General features: G+C 40.0%; 1 protein-coding gene across 3 annotated transcripts in view; it reads right to left on the bottom strand.

The window, feature by feature from the left end:
• The window catches only part of CADPS2 (calcium dependent secretion activator 2), a 501,284-nt gene that overhangs the window by 231,794 nt on the left and 250,782 nt on the right, over positions 1-18,708 (bottom strand). For all 3 annotated transcript variants that reach the window (XM_067564292.1, XM_067564291.1, XM_067564293.1), the window contains exon 8: positions 6,379-6,518. In XM_067564292.1, coding sequence (XP_067420393.1) covers positions 6,379-6,518 — 140 coding nt within the window. The remainder of the gene's footprint in view (positions 1-6,378; positions 6,519-18,708) is intronic.

The following is an 18,708-nucleotide window of genomic DNA, read 5'->3' on the forward strand; positions in this document are numbered from 1 at the left end:
TGGCAATTAATTGAAATTCTACCATATAATTTGCATTTTTAAAGAATGAGTGAAAATGATTTTTTATTTTAATGATTTTTATTTATATGATTTGCATACAAAATGCTCATACATAGCCAAATGCTATTTTAACTATACAGGATCAATACTAATGCCAGTGAGAGAAAAATGAAGTATCAGAAAGACAATGTAATAAAGCAAGTGAAATTCCCATAAACCTTATAGTAGCGTGGGCTAAAATTTTCATATGCATTTAAGACCTTGCCTATACTTGTAGTGGCGCAAAGGCTACGTGTAGCTAAATGCTGGAGTGAAAGGCAGGCTGCAGTGTGTAGCTTAAATGCACCAGAGAAAGGTTCTGGCAGGGGTGTAGTAGGGAGCTGCTGGAATCTATTCCCACTGCAGGAGCCTTTCACTGCGGGACACTCTCTGGGGGGGGGGAGGCAATGGGGAAAGGCTCTGGTTGTATGACACTACACTGCAAAAAACAGCAGTGTAGATGTGAGAAGCATTGCTTGGATATCTAGATAGCTTTGTAGGGTATATAACCTAGGATTCAGGCACTTAAGGTGCTCTACTCTACTCACTTAAGCAATGACTCACTACCCACACTGCTATTTATACCCGTGCTAGCTCAGCATGCAGTATTTGTACACTACATGCCACCATAATGGAGAGCAACCTAAGTGACTTAGGAGGCTAAGTTCTATTTTCAAGCTTATTTAAGGAGGTAGGTGACTAAGTTTTATTGAAAGTTAATGAAACTTAGGCTCCCGCATCACTTAGGTACCCAAAGTTTAAATTGTTGTTTCAAGACTTGCGACTTAGCCAGCAGAAAAGGTGCCTGAAGCTCATATCCTGATTCTTGCACACTTGCATAAAAACACCTAAACAGATGGTTAAATTTGATTACATATTTTCTTTACATTTGTTTTGCTTGAAGATTTTCCAAATCCTTCTTAGAACCTCAAAAATACCCCCACTTGTTTCTGCTTTTATGCTCCCAAACCTTATGTTCACAAATCCTTGTAGCTAAGGATAGTGGGAAACTGGCGCCCTCTGGAGCCTGACAAACACTGCTCCTGAACTGGCAACAGAAACTGCAGAGTGATGAGATGTACCTCCCTCTCCCAGTGCTCTCTTTCTATAGACCTAACTCTCTAATAGTAATAATAACAAAGAAAATTAGATGATGCCAATACACTGACTTAATGGATTCCACTGGGTTTACGCTGTGCACAAATGTGTCAAGACAAATCAAACACTATGTATAGACACACAACATTTTATTCACACGTGTGTTATAGCATAATAAATATCTGCCTTACCTTTTAGACAAAGAAAAAGTACTCTGATCAAACTGAGGAGAAAGTACCATTCAGCATCTGTCTTGGTCAATTTCTCCCCCAGAAATAATGTTAAGCTTGTTTACTAGTGAGAAATATATTTCTGGTAGTATAGTGGAAAAACAATATTTGCAGCTGAATGGAGAATTAAACAGATTCAATGCCAGGCACATTATGATATCTTCTAAAGTGTTAGGAAGGGGTATCTAAGATGCTGGATGCAAAAGATTTTTTGTTGCTATAGTCACGTTTGTCGCTACTATACATCTTCTGGTTCCTAAGACAAGATTTTTTGCAGATTGTCTTTGCTTAGCTGGAAATTGGATTCTATTTATTTTGTTGTTTGCCTGTGGGTGGCACTTCCTTTGTATAACAGAGGATTCAATAACTGGTAATTCTACTTTACACTTATTCTTTATAGCCAAGATAGTTTGGGACCTTTGGGTTTAAATTCGTCATGTCTCATTACGCAATATGCAGCAAAACAATTCTCTATTTTGGTTTCTGGATACAGAACGGGTCAGGAAGGTTTAGCTGTGTTATTTCTATTTGATTTCAGCTATGATAACCAAACTCTGAAATGGATTAGAGTTTGTTCATCTTGCAGAAGTCTCAAACCAGGTACGTTGGGGAATAGTTCTTGTGTTCAGATCACTCAGCTGGACTTCCAGTTACTCAGCTGATTGCATTTCTGCTTCTGCCATGGGCCTGGTAGGTGATCTTCAGTAAGCACTATACAAAAGACAGGTATTATTATACTATTATTATTGTTATAGGAAACTTCAATGTCCATAAGGGCTTTTCTGGGTTGACTCATACCTGACTGGTAGCCATGACAACCATTGTCTCATATTTCTTTTTTTCCACACCAATATCTGCAAAGAAGATATCTGCAATTTCTTTTTTCTCCATATCAATATCTGCAAAGGAGACCTCAGATCTATTCCCAGCTCTGCCACTGACTTACTATGTGTCTGTCACCTCTGTGCCTCGGTTTCTCCCTTTGTAAAATACAGATAAGTATATTACCCTCCTTTGCAAAGTGCTTTTATATCTGTGATCAAAAGCACCATCAAAGGGATAAAATAAAATTATTCACCTTCTAATTCAACGTGTTGCAAGATTCTCATCCCTGGTCTTAATTCCTTAGAGTGAGATTGGCAGATTTCCCCTAGCTCTTAATATTTTTTGATCCTTCATGGCACCAGTTTGTGCATGTGTGTGTACGTGAGAGAAAGAAGGAGAACCATACCTTGTATTACAACTCAGGTGCCAACCTTGCTGAGTGTTACTGCTGCACTCCAAATTTTGCAGTCAGTTCCAACTGCATAAGAGGCAAAGCTCTCTCAAAGGTGAGCAAATTCAAGATGATCATAATAAGCTTTAAAAATGCTTCAGTAAATAATGAAAAACAAGGTGCAAGAAAAAACACACCTCAAGATAGATAACTTCCAAATACAGAAGAGGTGGACCGGTAAATGACAATACTGAAAGATATGTTTAGAGAAGCAGAATGATAAGATAAGTAATGCTCTAAAGGTATCACCTGTGTAGGATTCTTCCTGCTGTAAAGTATAAATTGTAAACATATCCCGAAAGAAAAAGGAGAGCAAAGCTGCAACAAGCAGCAACAATATGGCAATGTCAATAACAAGAACAGTTTTCTATGCATGTGCACATGCACAAACGTGCACATAGTTATATATAATCACACACACACAGGATCAAGAAACCTCTTTAAAAGTCAGCATTAAGCACAAAAATCAAAAGTCTGTAGAATGAGACAGGAATCCAGGAAAAAAACCAAGACAGACTTGGGTGAATCTATAAGGGACATATCAAGAAAAAGCAAAACAAAACATCTTGTGAATGAAAGTTTTGCCTCCTAAATCTTGGAAACAAGTTCTGGAGAACTGAGATTGAAATGAAATATCGAATCCAAGCAATAATGCTTTGTAAACATGCTGTTTGGGTTTTGCTTTTTTAAATTTGTTTTTATTCTTTTCCATTTTAGATGAGACTATTGAATATTATTTGCTCGGCTTATTTATAAAACAAGGTATTTGAAAAAACTTCACTGTTCCTGTTTTAATTCTAAACTGACAGCAACAGAGCAATACCCTCTATTAGCCACTAGGCTATGCTAAAAGATAATTCAACTGATCCAAAACATTTCACTTGTAAAAGTAGTCCAAATTACAAATCCATCTTTTCAGTCATGTAAAGATGTAAATTAAAAGAAAACATATTCAAAGGGGGAAACTACTTAAATGACTAAGAAATGTAAGACAAATAGGACAGTCTTGTCTGCCTCCTTTAGTTCACAACCCCACACAATGAAGTGATAAGTTAGGAAGGAAAAGATCAAACTGGCACATATTGTGTCTTTAGCATAATCATTTAAACAGGCAATCCCTTTTTAAATTTAGCTATCACATCTTCATATGGCTAAACAGTTTTCGAAATAGGCTTTTTAATATGTGATACATTTTGACTCAGAAGTTTTTGGAAAAATCTAAAATCATAATGGAAACATTTTAATGGAAATTTTAATAGAAGTGAAACTTTAGCAAAATATGAACTTGCTACCTTTGCAATACTGGGGCAACACTTGATCTAGCAGGCTCTACGATCTTTGGAAAGTAGAAGGCTTCCAACATAAGGATAAAGATATTCTGAGTTACAGGAAAAAATAATTTTAAAAAAAACTCATAAATTACTAGTATCTGGAGTTCTTTAAGAAGAGTGTCTCACAAATTCACTTTGCTGGATTGCATTCACCCCAGACTGCTCAGAACCTACTTAGCTAGTAGTGTCTGTTAGGGCCATGAACACATGCTTGTGGCATCAAATCTTTGGATTAAGAGTGTAACAACAGGAACGGAGGGGGGGGGGGGGAGTTAAATACCTTTCATTTACTTATATTCTTTCAAATATCCATTCAGGCAAAATTCCAAAAGTCAGAAGGCTAGGCTTTTTATAAACTTATATCACTGTCATTTATTCTTTTCAACATACTACAGAGGTTTGTATACATAAACCACTGGATGTTTTTTCAAACAAGTTCTTTACAAACTTTATTTTCTGGAGTAACACTGTAACACAGTTTTAAGTTAATACCAACATAAACGCCAGTGTAAAAAAATATGTAGCTGATAACAGTCACTTGGTTTTTGAGAGTTAAAAGCAGCAGCGTGGCAGATAATTTCAAATGAAATTCACAGTAATGTTGAGACTTAAGCATTTTTATTAAGTTTTATTGTAAAAAAAATCATATAAACAAAACTATTTGATGATGATGATATTAGGATATCACTATTTGTCATAGCTACTGCTTACCAATGAAAGAGCAAGATTTGAAGAAGGTGCAGTCTAAAATATTCATTACTTAATTTCTTGATAAGTTATAATTCAAACTGGAGAAATTGTGGAATTAAACACTGCCCAAATAAAAATGCAAGATACACCCAATGGAACGGAATGGACTTTTAAGCATTTCATCATATCCCCTTTATCAGTCAATGAACCAAAGCAGAACAAAGTCAGAACTGTTTCTTTTACAGGGAGTTCCCATATTGATTACTGTCATTAGAATCTATTTACCCAAGTGTAAATTAGTATACATAAAAGGTATCAAACTGGTTATGTGAGATATACTAAAGCTAGTATGAAAGTGTTTTGAGATCATCAGTTGAAATGCGCTACATAAAATAATAACATATTGCTCTTATCTCCAATAAGTCAGATCTGAATCTTATTCATCTGGTAGTTAGAATCCAAGTTAACTAGTTCAAAGATTGGTAGGGATAACAAGTGTGAGACAACTGCAAGAAAATGAACTGATTTTCCAGCTCTAGTGCTCATTCTCATTTTATATTACAGATAAGAAAACTATGTTAACTCATTAAAGTTGTAAAGTCAAGCACCCAAAAGTTAGGAAATGCCAGAGTTAAGGTTGCCCATAAAACCTTAATTTGGCCCCTTTGTACATATGCATGATAAGAGTCTTTAATTATACAATCATATATTTTTTCCTACAGGACCCTGGTCTGATTCAATGCAGATGATGCATACTGTTACTTAATAAACAGCTATGCAATAGTTTGTTTTCTCCTCACTGTTTCCTCTAGGCCTTATTTACTGCACACTAGTTAAAATTTGGTAAAGTCATAAGGAACTGAAAAACCGTGTCATATAATAGGAAGTGTGGGGCACTCCCAGTAATAAGTGATGACACCAGCCCTGTCTGAAATAAGTAAAATAGAGACAAGAGGAAGTATTTCAGAAGAATTTAATAGCATACTCAATGCTAATTCATACAGTAACAATTAGAATCTAGAATAATGTTCTTTTTCTGGAAAACACTTCTGTCCTTTGCTTGCAATGTGTAGAAGAATAAAATATATACCTGCTAAATACTTTGTAACAGTATCAAATTGAAGCCTTTGCCTCTTGAAGGAGACAGTATTATTTTTGTAATTGGGATCGGGGACGCTGGCCATGTTTTTTGATATTCATATTTTTAATCCATTAAACATAGCTCTAATGTAAGATATAAAAACTGGGAAATGTTCCTAAATTGATACTATAGTGCAAATACTCTTGAACAGAAATACCGAACATAAGAGGACAGAAACTTTGTGTGTTATAAGTAGCACCACATTCATATACAACAGTTATTTTAATGGAAATAAGTGTGCTACTAAATAGCAAGTATTTTTAAAACCATTATTAAGTCTAAACCAAACATTCAAGAGTTGCTTTTTGTAAATGGCACTGTACTTTTCATTCTGACATCTTAGAATTAATTCTCATAATTTGTCTGTGCATCCCAGTGGATCATGTGAATTAAACGTTAACCCAGGCTACAAATTATTTATAAAGCCAGCACATGGTACCTTCCCATATTCCAGCAACTGTTGTATATTTCAATGCTGCTTCTCAACTTTGCCCTATAGTTACACATGGAAAAATGTAAACACAATAATGGAACTAAATAATATGCAGAGGAATTCACAAAGTGCATACTCACCCACAATGCTTCATATGTGGTGGTTTATCCATCCGGACTGCCAGTTTAATCTTCAAGTCAGAGTCCTGGCTGTTTTTGGGAACTATCATTTTATGCAACTCAGGTAACTTCGAGCTATTGGATGTTGGATATAATATCACCTGTAAATCATAAAATAAAAACTTTGTATTGTACTGACTCAAAAATCATACCAGAATCTACTTGGTGACTTGTGACCAATTAAGAGCTTCACTGTGTCTTTTCCAATTTGAAAAGGAGTTCTCAGAGTCAAGACATGGCTAATAAACCATTTTACTCCATCTCCTCACAACAGATGTGTTTTCTAAGGGAACTCATTTATTTTCTGACAAATGGATGTTTTTATATTTTCAGATAACATGTTTTCCTCCTATGTTACTTCATTCCAAATTAATAGCTCAACAAGCATCAGCAGAACTGACAGCTGAGAAATGCTCATGTACAATTAAGCAGGCACCAAGACACTTACATCACTCAATACTCCACAGGGAACATGCCTACTGAAACAATGTGCTATGGTATTATAGAATAGATAGCATTCTCCAGCAATGAAATTAATTACTTGAGAGAACACAGTAGAAATACACTGTTTCTTAGCATCTTCATTATTCAATCAGTGGTAATAATGAAAATCAATTATAGTAAGATCACAGAAATTAAAGATGGAAGAGACCGATTAGTTCTACCCTATCCTGCTACAAGTGCAGTAGACTACAGTTATTTCTCTAGCACTCTATCCAATCCATATAAGCTGTTCACAATATCATGTTGGTGTATCTACAGTAATGACAAGCTATATAAAATTTAACATAAAGATGCATCTTTATTTCAAATCAAACAGAAGCTTTGATGCCAACTGTTACAAAATCCTTCATTTATTACTACTTACAATTAAGCAGTTTTGACTGCGTAATGAAAATCATGTAGTACCTGAATAACATTAGATAGCCACCTCCATTCGCATTGTGGCCACAGTCCTTGAATTGGATTATACTTCAAAATATTCTAAGCACACATCTCGTGGCCTCATGGCAGTCAATGTGTTCAGGACTATCACCACCAAGAAATGATAATATTTCAGACTAAAACACAACCCTATAAAATAATATAATCTACCTCTTCTGTGTCACTATATTGTAAGATTAATGAGAAAAGACTATCTATATATCTCCTCTGTGCAATATGGCGAAAGTTAAAATGAGGACTTGAGTACAAGTCACCAAGAAAAGGTAAATGTAAAGAATACCTTCAAGGCTAAGACCATTACAATGAGACCTAAATCTCTTGGATGGTGAATGACCCCCGTTTTCAGCATTTCATCTTAGTGATTTGCAAGATCAGGCTCATGAGTTCTGATAATGTCAATTGTTTTAGTGAAACAAAAAAAATCACGATACATCATCACAATGTATATCAAATGTGCATGTTTCATAATACAACTAGAAGTAATGACTTGCTCAGGGATGTTAAATACATTTAGTTCCCTTTAAAGAGCTAGTAAGCTGACTTTATGTCTCAGTTTTAGTACTTAGGGTAGATGCTTCCATTGTTTAAAAATGACTATTATTTTTTAGAATGTGGCCCCTACAGAAGCAATATAAAATATGCCCAATGGATGTTAGCTGGGGAGGATTCTGAGTTACTACAAAGAATTCTTACTGGGTGCCTGACTGCTGAGTCTTACCCACATGCTCAGGGTTTAGCTGATCGCCATTTCTGGGATCAGAAAGGAAATTTCTGGGATAGGTCCTGGGTTTTTTTCCCCTTCCTCCGCAGCACGGGGCACATGTAACTTGCTGGTGGATTCTCTGTACCTTGCAGTCTTTAAATCATTATTTGAGGACTTCAACAACTCAGTCTTAGATTAGGGATCTATTACAGGAATGAGTGGGTGGGTGAAGTTTTGTGGCCTAGGATGTGCAAGATGTCAGACTAGATGATCACAATGGTTCTTTCTGACTTTATAGTCTATGAGTCAGAAAGATTTTCATTTAATGTAAAAATCATCTTCCAAATACATATCCAAAGCCAAAAATGACTTTTACTGTAACCCTAGATTGCAATGCATCTGTGTGTGTGAAATAATGTTAATTCAAAAGAAACTACACTGAATATCACACAAAGTATCTGTGTGTATGCTTAAACTTATTACATTCTAACAATTTTAAATCTCTCATTATGCTTACACTAAAAGAATGCAAAGAAAAGTAATTCTTGATAGTTCCCCTCTTCCATAAATTATTAATATAATAGCCTTTAAGTTCCATTGTATAGGAAATGGTTTCTAGCTGTTGTTTTATTCTTTTAAGCAGAGACTAGCTGATAGAGGACGTAGCCACACAATCATCAACTGCAACTGAATTGCATGGCTAAGTCCCCAACTCAGCTTTGAAAATGTCAACCACAGTATAAAAACAAACACAGAAGTTATAATTTATACCCAATAAAATAACTCCTCCTCAGTCATTAAATTTATCAGGCTGCACAAATTCCCTCTCTTCCCCAGTCTTAATCCACTTCCTCTAGAAATCTTGGAAGAATAGATGAGTCATACAGCACACCCTAAAAGGTTAAACTTGTGCTCTGTCAGAACAAAGGTGGAAGCAGGTTGTTCCAGAGTCAAAGACATTTCATGGAAAATACCTGCCACCAGTATTCTCCTGTTCAAGCCAGGGAGTAGTTAGTTCAAGCACTTCACCTGATTTCATCTACTATGGTGTCAAACGAGGAAGCAGTCCCCAAAAAGGCTCCTCAGCGGATTCATCGTACTTGATTATGAACCTGAGAGACAAACAGTAAGGCCTTGTCTACACTAGAAAGGCAAGTTGACCTATATTAGGTTGATTTACAGCCACCGCAGTAATGACAGCAGTGGCTGATGTCCACACTGCCTTCCTTGGGTCGGAGGTGTGCGTCCTTACCAGGAGCACTTCTACCAACCTAAGAGAAGCAGTGTGGGGAACTGAGAGACCAGTCTGTAGCTGCCCCACAGGCTCCGGGGCTCCTGGTGGGCTGCTACCCCACACTCCCCGTTCTCCAGTGGGAGTCTGAGGAAGCTGCCTGGGGCTTCTCGCCCTGTTCCAAGTGGTGGCTTCTCACCCTGGTCCCAACCTGGAGCAGGGTCCCACTGCCCCGGGCTTCTTGTCCCCCTCCTAGACTGAAGTGGGTTTCTAGCTGTCATTCTTGTCAATTTCAGGGCTCCACTGACACTGCGTCGCCCTATCTATGCAGACACAAGCCCTACATCTCTCGTTGAGGTTGTTTTATTATGTCGGCATGGAAAGGGAGTGGGAGGGGCATTTGATTGTTACACCTCCACTGCTTTATTGACAAAACCTGACTTTTGTCGATAAAACTCTCTAGAGTAGACCAGCCCTAAGCACACTACCCAATCACAGAAGCCAAAATAATCTCTGTCATTTCTTCTGGTTGCTTCTCGCAGCCCACAAGCATAATCTTAATAACATCTGAGTGCAGCTCCAGCCAGCTGGCCCTTCCTAAACCCCACTCTAGGCCAAAGACTAGACAAATTGTTAAACAGAAAATGCCAGAATTAAGGTTGACTATGCAATGTTAATTCAGCCCCCTTATGCATATGTACTATGATACAGTCTAATTATACAATCACATATTTTTTCCATAGGACCCCTGCCTCATTCAAAGCACAGAATGGATGATATTCATCAAGTAAGCAGTTCTTCTATAGTCCATTTTATCCTCAGGGTTTAGGAGTGTCCCTGCCTTATTTACTATTCAAACGCTGCTGTGAATGTAAAATTACTAATTTCCACATGGGTTTTCTGTGGTGTTCACTGTGATGGGACATTCCCCAATCTGATAGATAGAAAAGTTAATGAGCATTCCTACACTGGGCACTGGCAATTAGGCGCACTTGCAGAATATGCTCCGCCTGGAAAAGGAGAGCTTAAAGAGGTTAAACTTGCCACAGAGTAGGTGAGGAAGTTTGCCCAGGAAGAGATGCTATTAGGGACTGCCAGTGAGCTGCAGTAGTGAGGGGAGCCCATCCTGAGGCAGTGGCTAGCTTTTCCTTCCCCCACTTTCTTTAGGGACTGGCTGACACTACCAGCCTGATACAGGTGGTGACCACAGGGGAGTGCTCCCAGCCAGCGACCTATGGTGGGATCTGGGGAGCACTGCCAGGGACTAGAAGTAATTGGACTCAGGATAGACTCCAGGAGCGAGCTGAATTCCTCTCAGAAATAAAGAGATTGCCTCGGAGTGGGGGCTCCCACAGGGGACCCAAGGGCAAGAGACTCAAAGAGACTACAGCCAAACTCTGGCTGAGGGTTGGCCAACTGCACTCATCCCAATGGTATTTTCACAAACAGCAATGTATTCATTTTCACAACAGCCCTGTGAAATGAAGTGTATAATTCTCCCTGTTTCACAAATGAGAAACTGAGACAGAGAATTTAGGTGAAAAGTTTCCACTAACTTTGGGTGCCCAATTTGAGACCATGATGGCCTGATTTTTCAGGGTCCTTAGCATTATATAGCACTTTATAATATGTACAAAGCACAGCTCCCAGGGGCTTCAGTTGCAACTGTGAATGCTCAGCCCCAGGGTCTCCCATAAAATGAGGTGGCAGTTGCACATAGCTTGTGACCACCTCTGAAGAGTACAGTCTAAGTGACTTGCCAAGCATCGCATAGGCAATCTGTGCCAGAGGCATGGAAAGAATCCAGTTCTCCAGAGCAGCATTCGACTGCCTTAACCTTGGGACCATCCCACCTCTTCCTACAGTCCATGGCCTCTTTCAGCTACACATTGTCCAGCCTCTGCAACAAATGAGGTAGGGGGTCCTCCAGACAACCATCACCTTTTTCACACCACCCCAGTTCATCCCCAGCACAGGTCCATCCTGTGAATGAAGCAGGGGTCCTGTGGGAAAAACAGCATGTGATCATACTGTATCATAATGCACATACACAAAGGGGCCACATTACATTTACACAGACAACCTGAATTCTGACACTCCCTAATTTTTGAGTTCTTTACTTTGCAAACCATGTTATTTTAAGACAGATTTTTGGGTTTTTAGAAACCTAGAAAAATTATGACGTAAACTGGAAAACCAGAAATTTCACCATATGAAATCATATTGATCCCTGGCTGCCAGTCCTAGTATCTTTGCCCAGCCAACTGCAGTGTTCCCACAACCCACACTCTGAGACCCTGCTCCCACAGTCTTCTCCCCATGATCCTTGTCCCAATCTATTAGCCTGTCCAACCCACGACCCTGTTGCCAACCTCAAAGCTGGAATTGTAGCTGATCACCAGCTATCACCAGTGGCTCCTTTGGAATTTTCAAGGGGCTGCTTAGGTCCACCCAGCTGGGAGCTCCTTGTGTTGGGAGGCAAGGAGAGGACTCCTGTGTCCTGCAGCCTGAAATAAGGGGAGGGAAGCTGGAGCTGCTAGAGATGGAGAGTGAGGGTATTTTCAAAAGTATGGAAGACATTGTTCTACATAGAATTTCCTTTGTTCCTTCAAGTATATCCTTTTGGAAATTTTCCACCATACAACAGAATTAATAATCCACTTTGTGGAGAGCTTATTCTTTTATGTGTCTTACAAAATTGAAGACTGAAAAAGGAAAGGATTTCAGACAAAGCAGACAGTGGGCAATAATTCCTGTATTATATTTTTGCTCATTGTTACTTGGCACCAATGACTGTCAAATTGAGTGAATTATACATGTGTGATAAACCATTGTCTACACAAAGGCACCAGTAGTTTCAGTGCCAGTATGGCCCTTGGTAAATTACCTTTTATATATAATGGGACAGAATAATTGAAACTGGTTCAGGGAGGTGTATTATTATGAGACCCCTTGCCACCAACTTCTTTCCTCAGCAACACCTGGGTGTGCAAGTAGCTTTAATTCCTGCAAAAAGCTCCTTGGGCAGGAATTGATGTGGGGATGCACTGTATGAGCATATTCTCAGGGTGATTTTGACTGAGGCCCCTTAACCAGACACTCTTGCCCATTTTTTGGGATACACTGATCCCCTTAAGCCTCCTTCTCCCTCACACAATGGCATGAGCAAGCATGGAACCACTTTGAGCTGCTTCTGCCTCACCAAATCCACATGATTGAACTTCAGAAGGCTGAAAGTTGCAAATGACTGATGCCCATCAATGCCTCAATGACAGATTGCCAGGCATAATTTTATCCTCTGAGGAGTCCCTGTGTGCCCCACAGTTGAAGTCAGCAATCGCTTGTGGTTGAGCGTTGGGTAGCGTCAGATTCCTTGCCCGAGGCACTCCCTAGGCTCTGGGCAGGAACCCAGCACTCACTCAGGCTGCTGCTCTGCGATATCCAGGTGGTTTCCCCACTAAGTCCCAAGAGGCTTAGCCCCAGATAATCTGTCCTTTCTGGGGTTGTCAATGAACAGAGCAAAAGGGGAATTAACACAAATGAATCATCCCAAAATTGGGTTAAGGTTCTCTTTCTTCAAAGGGCACTTATTGGGCTTTGGTCCTAAACTAAAACTCCCAAGTAAAATTGAGAACAGTCCCCTCTCATGGTGAGTCAGCAAAAGGCACCTCTTGCTTCAGGGAGGGGCTGTCAGGCAACTGTCATCTGAGGAGCTCCTGCCTTCAGCCAGCCCTCTCTCCAGAAGTTGAGGACTGAAGGTCTGCTCTACTCCCTGGTCTGCCATCAAATGAGGTGGGCTTCTTACTTTTAAGCACCTCTCTTCAATTCCAACCTCTCTCAGAGGCGTTACTGGGTGAGACCACCCACGCCTACACGAGCTCGTTAACCCTGTGTTGGCCAGTGTGAGGTTTGTATACCTCATCACAGGTAGAAATTCTGAGGGAAAGCTCTCAGGCAAACAAAGGACAAATGACGGATGGCTGAAGTGAAGAAGAGAAAGGGCACTGCTCATAGGCATTTCCCTTGAACGCAAGGCCAACAGGAGCCTAGTCACCAAGAAAGTTTGTGGGGATTCCATATAATCTACATTGTTTACCTTACTGAGTGATTTCAGACTTGCCAGATGTGACAATACTCGAACAGATATAGCACCAAAGAAAAAAAGACCTAGGCCATAGTTTCGGGGTTAACTGCACCTCAGACCCCCTCCATGGTCTACTCAAAGAATGCACCTTTAAGTCTCAGGCATCCTGCCATCACCACTTTGTGGGCATGGGCCCATGTCCTCTTTCCCTCTTGAGCTGGTTTTAGGCTGCCTCCTCCCGCCCTTGCAATTTACTGTGGATTTCCTAGCAGGTCTGACCTACCTCAGCACCTGCAGTTTCATTCTTTTTTCCTCCAGGAGCACTGACAGTGATTTACCACTAACTAGACAGCTTTGACAAAGCAAGGTACATTGATTTAAGGACAAAATCCTTACAGACAAAACATAAAAAAAACAAGAGGCGCTACAATAATACAAATAATAATAGTAATAGTAACGACAGGTCTAAACACATGGAGACCCTGGCACATTCAAGTCTTTCCAAGCCTTCAGCACAGTTTGGATTTTTGGTTAAACATTGATGTCAGTTTGTTGAATCAAAATGAGAGCCCTTGAGTCTGTTTAAACTCACCCTTTATACCCCAAAAGCCTTTGTTCCCAGGTCTCCTCAAATAGGTAAAACTAGTCAATGCTGCTTTCCCCAGGAGGCAAAGCATCAAGGCTGGATGTCTGCATAACCAGTACTGGGATTTTGCACTAATCACTTACCTAGAGATTCCATCTTCCCTATGAAATCCACCCAATAAGCCAGGAACACACACATACATACAATATGTATTGATACAAACGTCTATGAATATTCTACAGACCCATGTTGTCTGGCCCATCTCAGCATAGCAGTCTTTGAAGTTTTCATGATTTCAAGGCCTGGCTCAGACATACAGATAACGTTTATAAAGTTGAAACAACAGTCTCCCAAAGATGGTGTGCGTATTTGCAATATCTGTCACACAAAGCACTTGCTGAGAAGATCCTAAAATGATGTAGGTGATGAGAGATGAGGGGTCTGGCAACACATGGGGCCAGTTGTAGCAATGGGAGCTTTCGGATGTTGCCACCTGAGCCCCATTCAACTGCTGAAGTGGCTGGAGATCTACCACTAAGATAGGAGCGTTCCAGCCTTCCTACACATGCTCCCCAAAGAATTTGTCTCTGCTAGAGAGAGACCATGCTGGAGTGAAATGGAGCGATAGTAAACATTTCTGAAGAAAAGAGACTCAGACAGAACTGCTCAGGAAACCTCTGCTTTTAAGCATTAAGGAAAAAATTGTGGAACCACACCTCTAATGTGTATGAGGGTGGGGAGTGCCTGTCCTCCAAGACTTAGAGAAGATAAAAAAAATAGAGACAAGCGGTGGGGCGGAAGGAAAAAACACAAGTATTTTGACACCTGATGGAGAAGCACATTTCCACAACATTGAACCATAAATTAGCATATTTGAAGCATGGAATCTTTTAAAATTTACTTCTTTTCTCAGTGGGTGTTTGAACACATCACAGAAAATTATGCAAGTGTGGGTACCTACCCAGCAAGATATGTTTAAAGTAAATACAGAATAACGGCATCAATGAAAAGCATAACTATAAAGCTAATAATTGCTGGCTGAATTTATATGTGACAAGCTGCTTGAAAGACAATAGCTCTTCTCTCTTAATTGAATAATCAGTGTGACAAGACTAAATTATCTTTATATTAAAAAAATATCTGTAATCAACCACCACCTGCTGCTCCTACATTGTATTCACGTGTGTGTTAAGCAAGCACAATGGCTGTCACTTTGAATTATTACGTTTGAACATCTTCATACACAAAGCACTGAACAAAAAAAAGTAATACAGGATCTCTGGTAGGAAGGAGAGAGAAAATTAGTATGCCCATCACAGGGTCAGATTTCCAGAATCGTGCACCCAAAAGTGTGCACTCACTTTTTATACTCACTCAGCTCTCACACATACAAACTTCCAACATCAACTGTGTTTTGTGTACAGACATACCTAGATACCTGGGCAAATTGGAGTCAGGAGCATACTAAAGAATGCACATATTTTTGAAGAGCTCAACCATTAACTAATCCAGTGTGGTCCAACCTTTTCAGTGCCATGGGCTGGATGCTAGTTGGCCCACCCTGACCAAATCCTCTTCTATTCTGTGTGTTTTCTCATTAAAAGATTTACAACTTTAAAAACTTTACACTCAAGAACTTTGAATGCTGTACTCTGCTTTGCTCATGTAACATGCTGCTGGGGACATTCACAGAAGATGCTAAGTTTGCTGCTCTTTTAGAGAGTCAGTACATTACAGCTTATTAACTTTCTGAGGTAAGCAAATCCTCCCTTCAAATACAACACAGTTGGTTTATAATAAAAATAAAACAAGCTTTTTAACAAAAGGACATAGGTGAAGTGAAATCAAGTAAAAAGGATAAAGGTAGAAATGGTTACAAGGAAATAAAAGTGAAAAGAGGCATCTAACAAACTACAACTTAATCCAGCAAGATACAGTCTTCATTCAAGATACTTTCTCGAACCCATCTCCTTTTCAGCTTTTACTTGCCAGCCTGGCTAGGATCCATCACAGAGATCAAATTGCTTAGTTCCTTTGTCTCCTACGCTGAAGGATAAAGATAGAGTCTCTCTTGGTTTCTTATGTCCTCAAGGGATGTCTTTGTGTTAAGGTCAGTGGGCTAGTCCTATAAGCTACATAGTGAAAACAATCATAGATTTATTGTCAAAGACTAAATCAGGAGGCATCAAAACAAGGGGGACTGCCTCAGTTTATGCCCCAAGTAAGCTTCACAGGTACACCACAAAACCCATAGAAACGGCCAGAAATAACAAAGATGAAATGAGTGAACCGTCTGGAAAGAATAGGGATATGTCATTAATATGCACGAACCTGCCAGCCTATAGAATAAGTGTACCCTAATCATTTATGGATGAAGAAGCCAAGTTTGGACTAAGAAGGAGGACCCATATTGTTTGGGGTATAAAAGGTACTTGTGCTTATACCCCGGGTGTGCTTCATTGGTGGTTGGGGCTTGTGCTTTCTTCTAGTAAGAATAGGACTAATAGAACATTTACCGATAGGATAGATATATTTACTTTGTTAGTATCCTTTGTTCTTAGTTGATACTTAATACTATTCGTAGTATTAATCTTAGCTTTATAGCTCTTAGCTCTTTAGCCCTGTCTGGCTGTCCACCTCCTACTTGAGAATTGAGGAGTCTGGACATCTTTCTACCAGCATTTCTATGCTTCCCCTCCCCCCCCAAAGAGTAGCCACCCACAGCATCTCCCAATTCAGCCTCACTACAGCAGCATTCCCACAACCCCAGGAGTGGTAAGACTTAGTGATATGTTTGACTTTTCATAAGCAGAATCCTAGGCTCCACGGTCTACCCCTTGCTGCTGCTCCTCTGGCAATACCTCTGGCTGATCTTGCCAGAGCAGGGCATCCTGTTCCTGCTGCCAAACAGGAAGTAAAAAGCTACAAAGTTAGGACTGACCTGAGTCATGGAGTTCAGATCCAGATTCAAACTTTCTTGAAGTTCAAGACGAGGGAAATGTTCAAATCCAATAATTCTAAAATGGGGCACCTGTTACAAAGTCTGAGTCTGATTCTTTTCCTCACTTAACTTGATTTTATACTGTTGTGACACCTTGATTTCAGTGGAGAAATGCCTGATTTACACAACTGTGACATCAGAATTGGTCACTATATATAAAATTTAATTATTAATAAGATAGATTGCCCTAAACTGAAACTCCAGGTCTAAAACCCCTTACCTTCAGCTCCTTGCAGCCTTGGGTAAATTCATAACTGAATCCAGATTTTGTAGCTTGGTTCTGTCTACATAAGGAGTTGTAAGAGGATGCGCAGTGGGGACGGGGGGGTCAGGAGGCTCTGATGGATGGCGGGTTGCGTTCCCCACTGCATGTCATGAAGGGCTGGCCCAACGCCCCCCCCTGCAGGCCAGTGCCTAGGCCTGGCCCCCTTGGTATGCGATTGCCCGGCTACCACCAGGTCTGTATTAATGTTCTGGATCCTGTGTCAGGTAAACAGTCTGTCCTCCCATAAACTGGAAAAATAGTCTACGATGATCATGAATACTGTGTGTCCAAATCTTTGCCCATGGTCTTTCAGGAACTTTGTGTTGCCTCTTTCGGTTGATGGTCTTCCTAGGATCTGTATACGTCACACTTTTTCATGAATGTTTGTAATTGCACATTCACTATATAGGATCTCTGGCTCGCCTAAAACAACCTTCAATTCCCAGATGTAACAAATGAACTTTGTACATAATCTCATTTCTAAGAGCTGTTTGTTTGCATAAACATGCTTTCTCCCTGAAATATGATGCCATTCTGTACACCCAACTCATCTATTATCTGAAAAAATGTTGTTCTCTATTTAGGTACTTGGTATTTTGTGACTAACCATCCTTGTAGGATCACGAGTTTCAATGTCAGCAGCATTCTGTCTTGTTCTGTAACTCTCTGTTTCTCTCTCAGCTTTCCTTCCAAGATAGGTAAGTATTGTACCATGTTATTCTCTCCACTTTGGCCTCTATGGAACCCTCTTTGTCGGGTTCTGGCAAGTATGCATGGGTCAAGGCGTCTCCCAACACCAAGTCACTACCTGGGCAATACTTGATCTATATGTCATACCTCTGCAGATGCATCATTGACGGTAAGCACTTTGGTGCACCACGTAATGACTTTCTCCAAATGCTTTCAAGTGATTTATAGTCAGGATTGTATGGTCCATGGTGTGACCGTAAGTGTATTCATGAAATTTTCCCATTCCAAAGCTATGGACAATGCTCTGCTTCTGTATTTCCCCTGTACAGCATGTCCCCAAAGGAACTCCTTGCAGCAGGTTGTCCGCCCTTGCAACTATACCTATCTTGGTTTCATCATATTGCAGCATCAGGGGTTCTTCTGGTTTGTAATATTTCAGAACGGGAGCCTTCCCAATCACCTCTTTTAGTTTCTGAAGTGCTTGCTCATGTTAGTCCATCCAACCCCATAAGATATCTCAATGTGCCAGCTGTCTCAGGATCTTGCAGCTCTCAGACAGATGTTTGCAAATATTATCTACAAAATAACTTCCCATTCCCATGAATCTCTGAACTTCTTTAACATTACTAGGTCTTGACATTTCTCTAATTGCCTTCACTTTCACTCTGGGTCTACTTTCATGCTTTCAGGCTTTTGGCAAACATCCAATGTATGCGTGACTGTGGTCTCTGGAGGGGCCACACTGAGAATGCTTAATTAGGGCAAACTGCAAAGAATAGGGCAGAT

Source organism: Emydura macquarii, unplaced genomic scaffold, assembly GCF_026122565.2.
Source record: "Emydura macquarii macquarii isolate MOO-44397 ecotype Brisbane River unplaced genomic scaffold, CSIRO-AGI_Emac_v2 contig_2636, whole genome shotgun sequence".
NCBI classification, from domain to species: domain Eukaryota; kingdom Metazoa; phylum Chordata; order Testudines; family Chelidae; genus Emydura; species Emydura macquarii.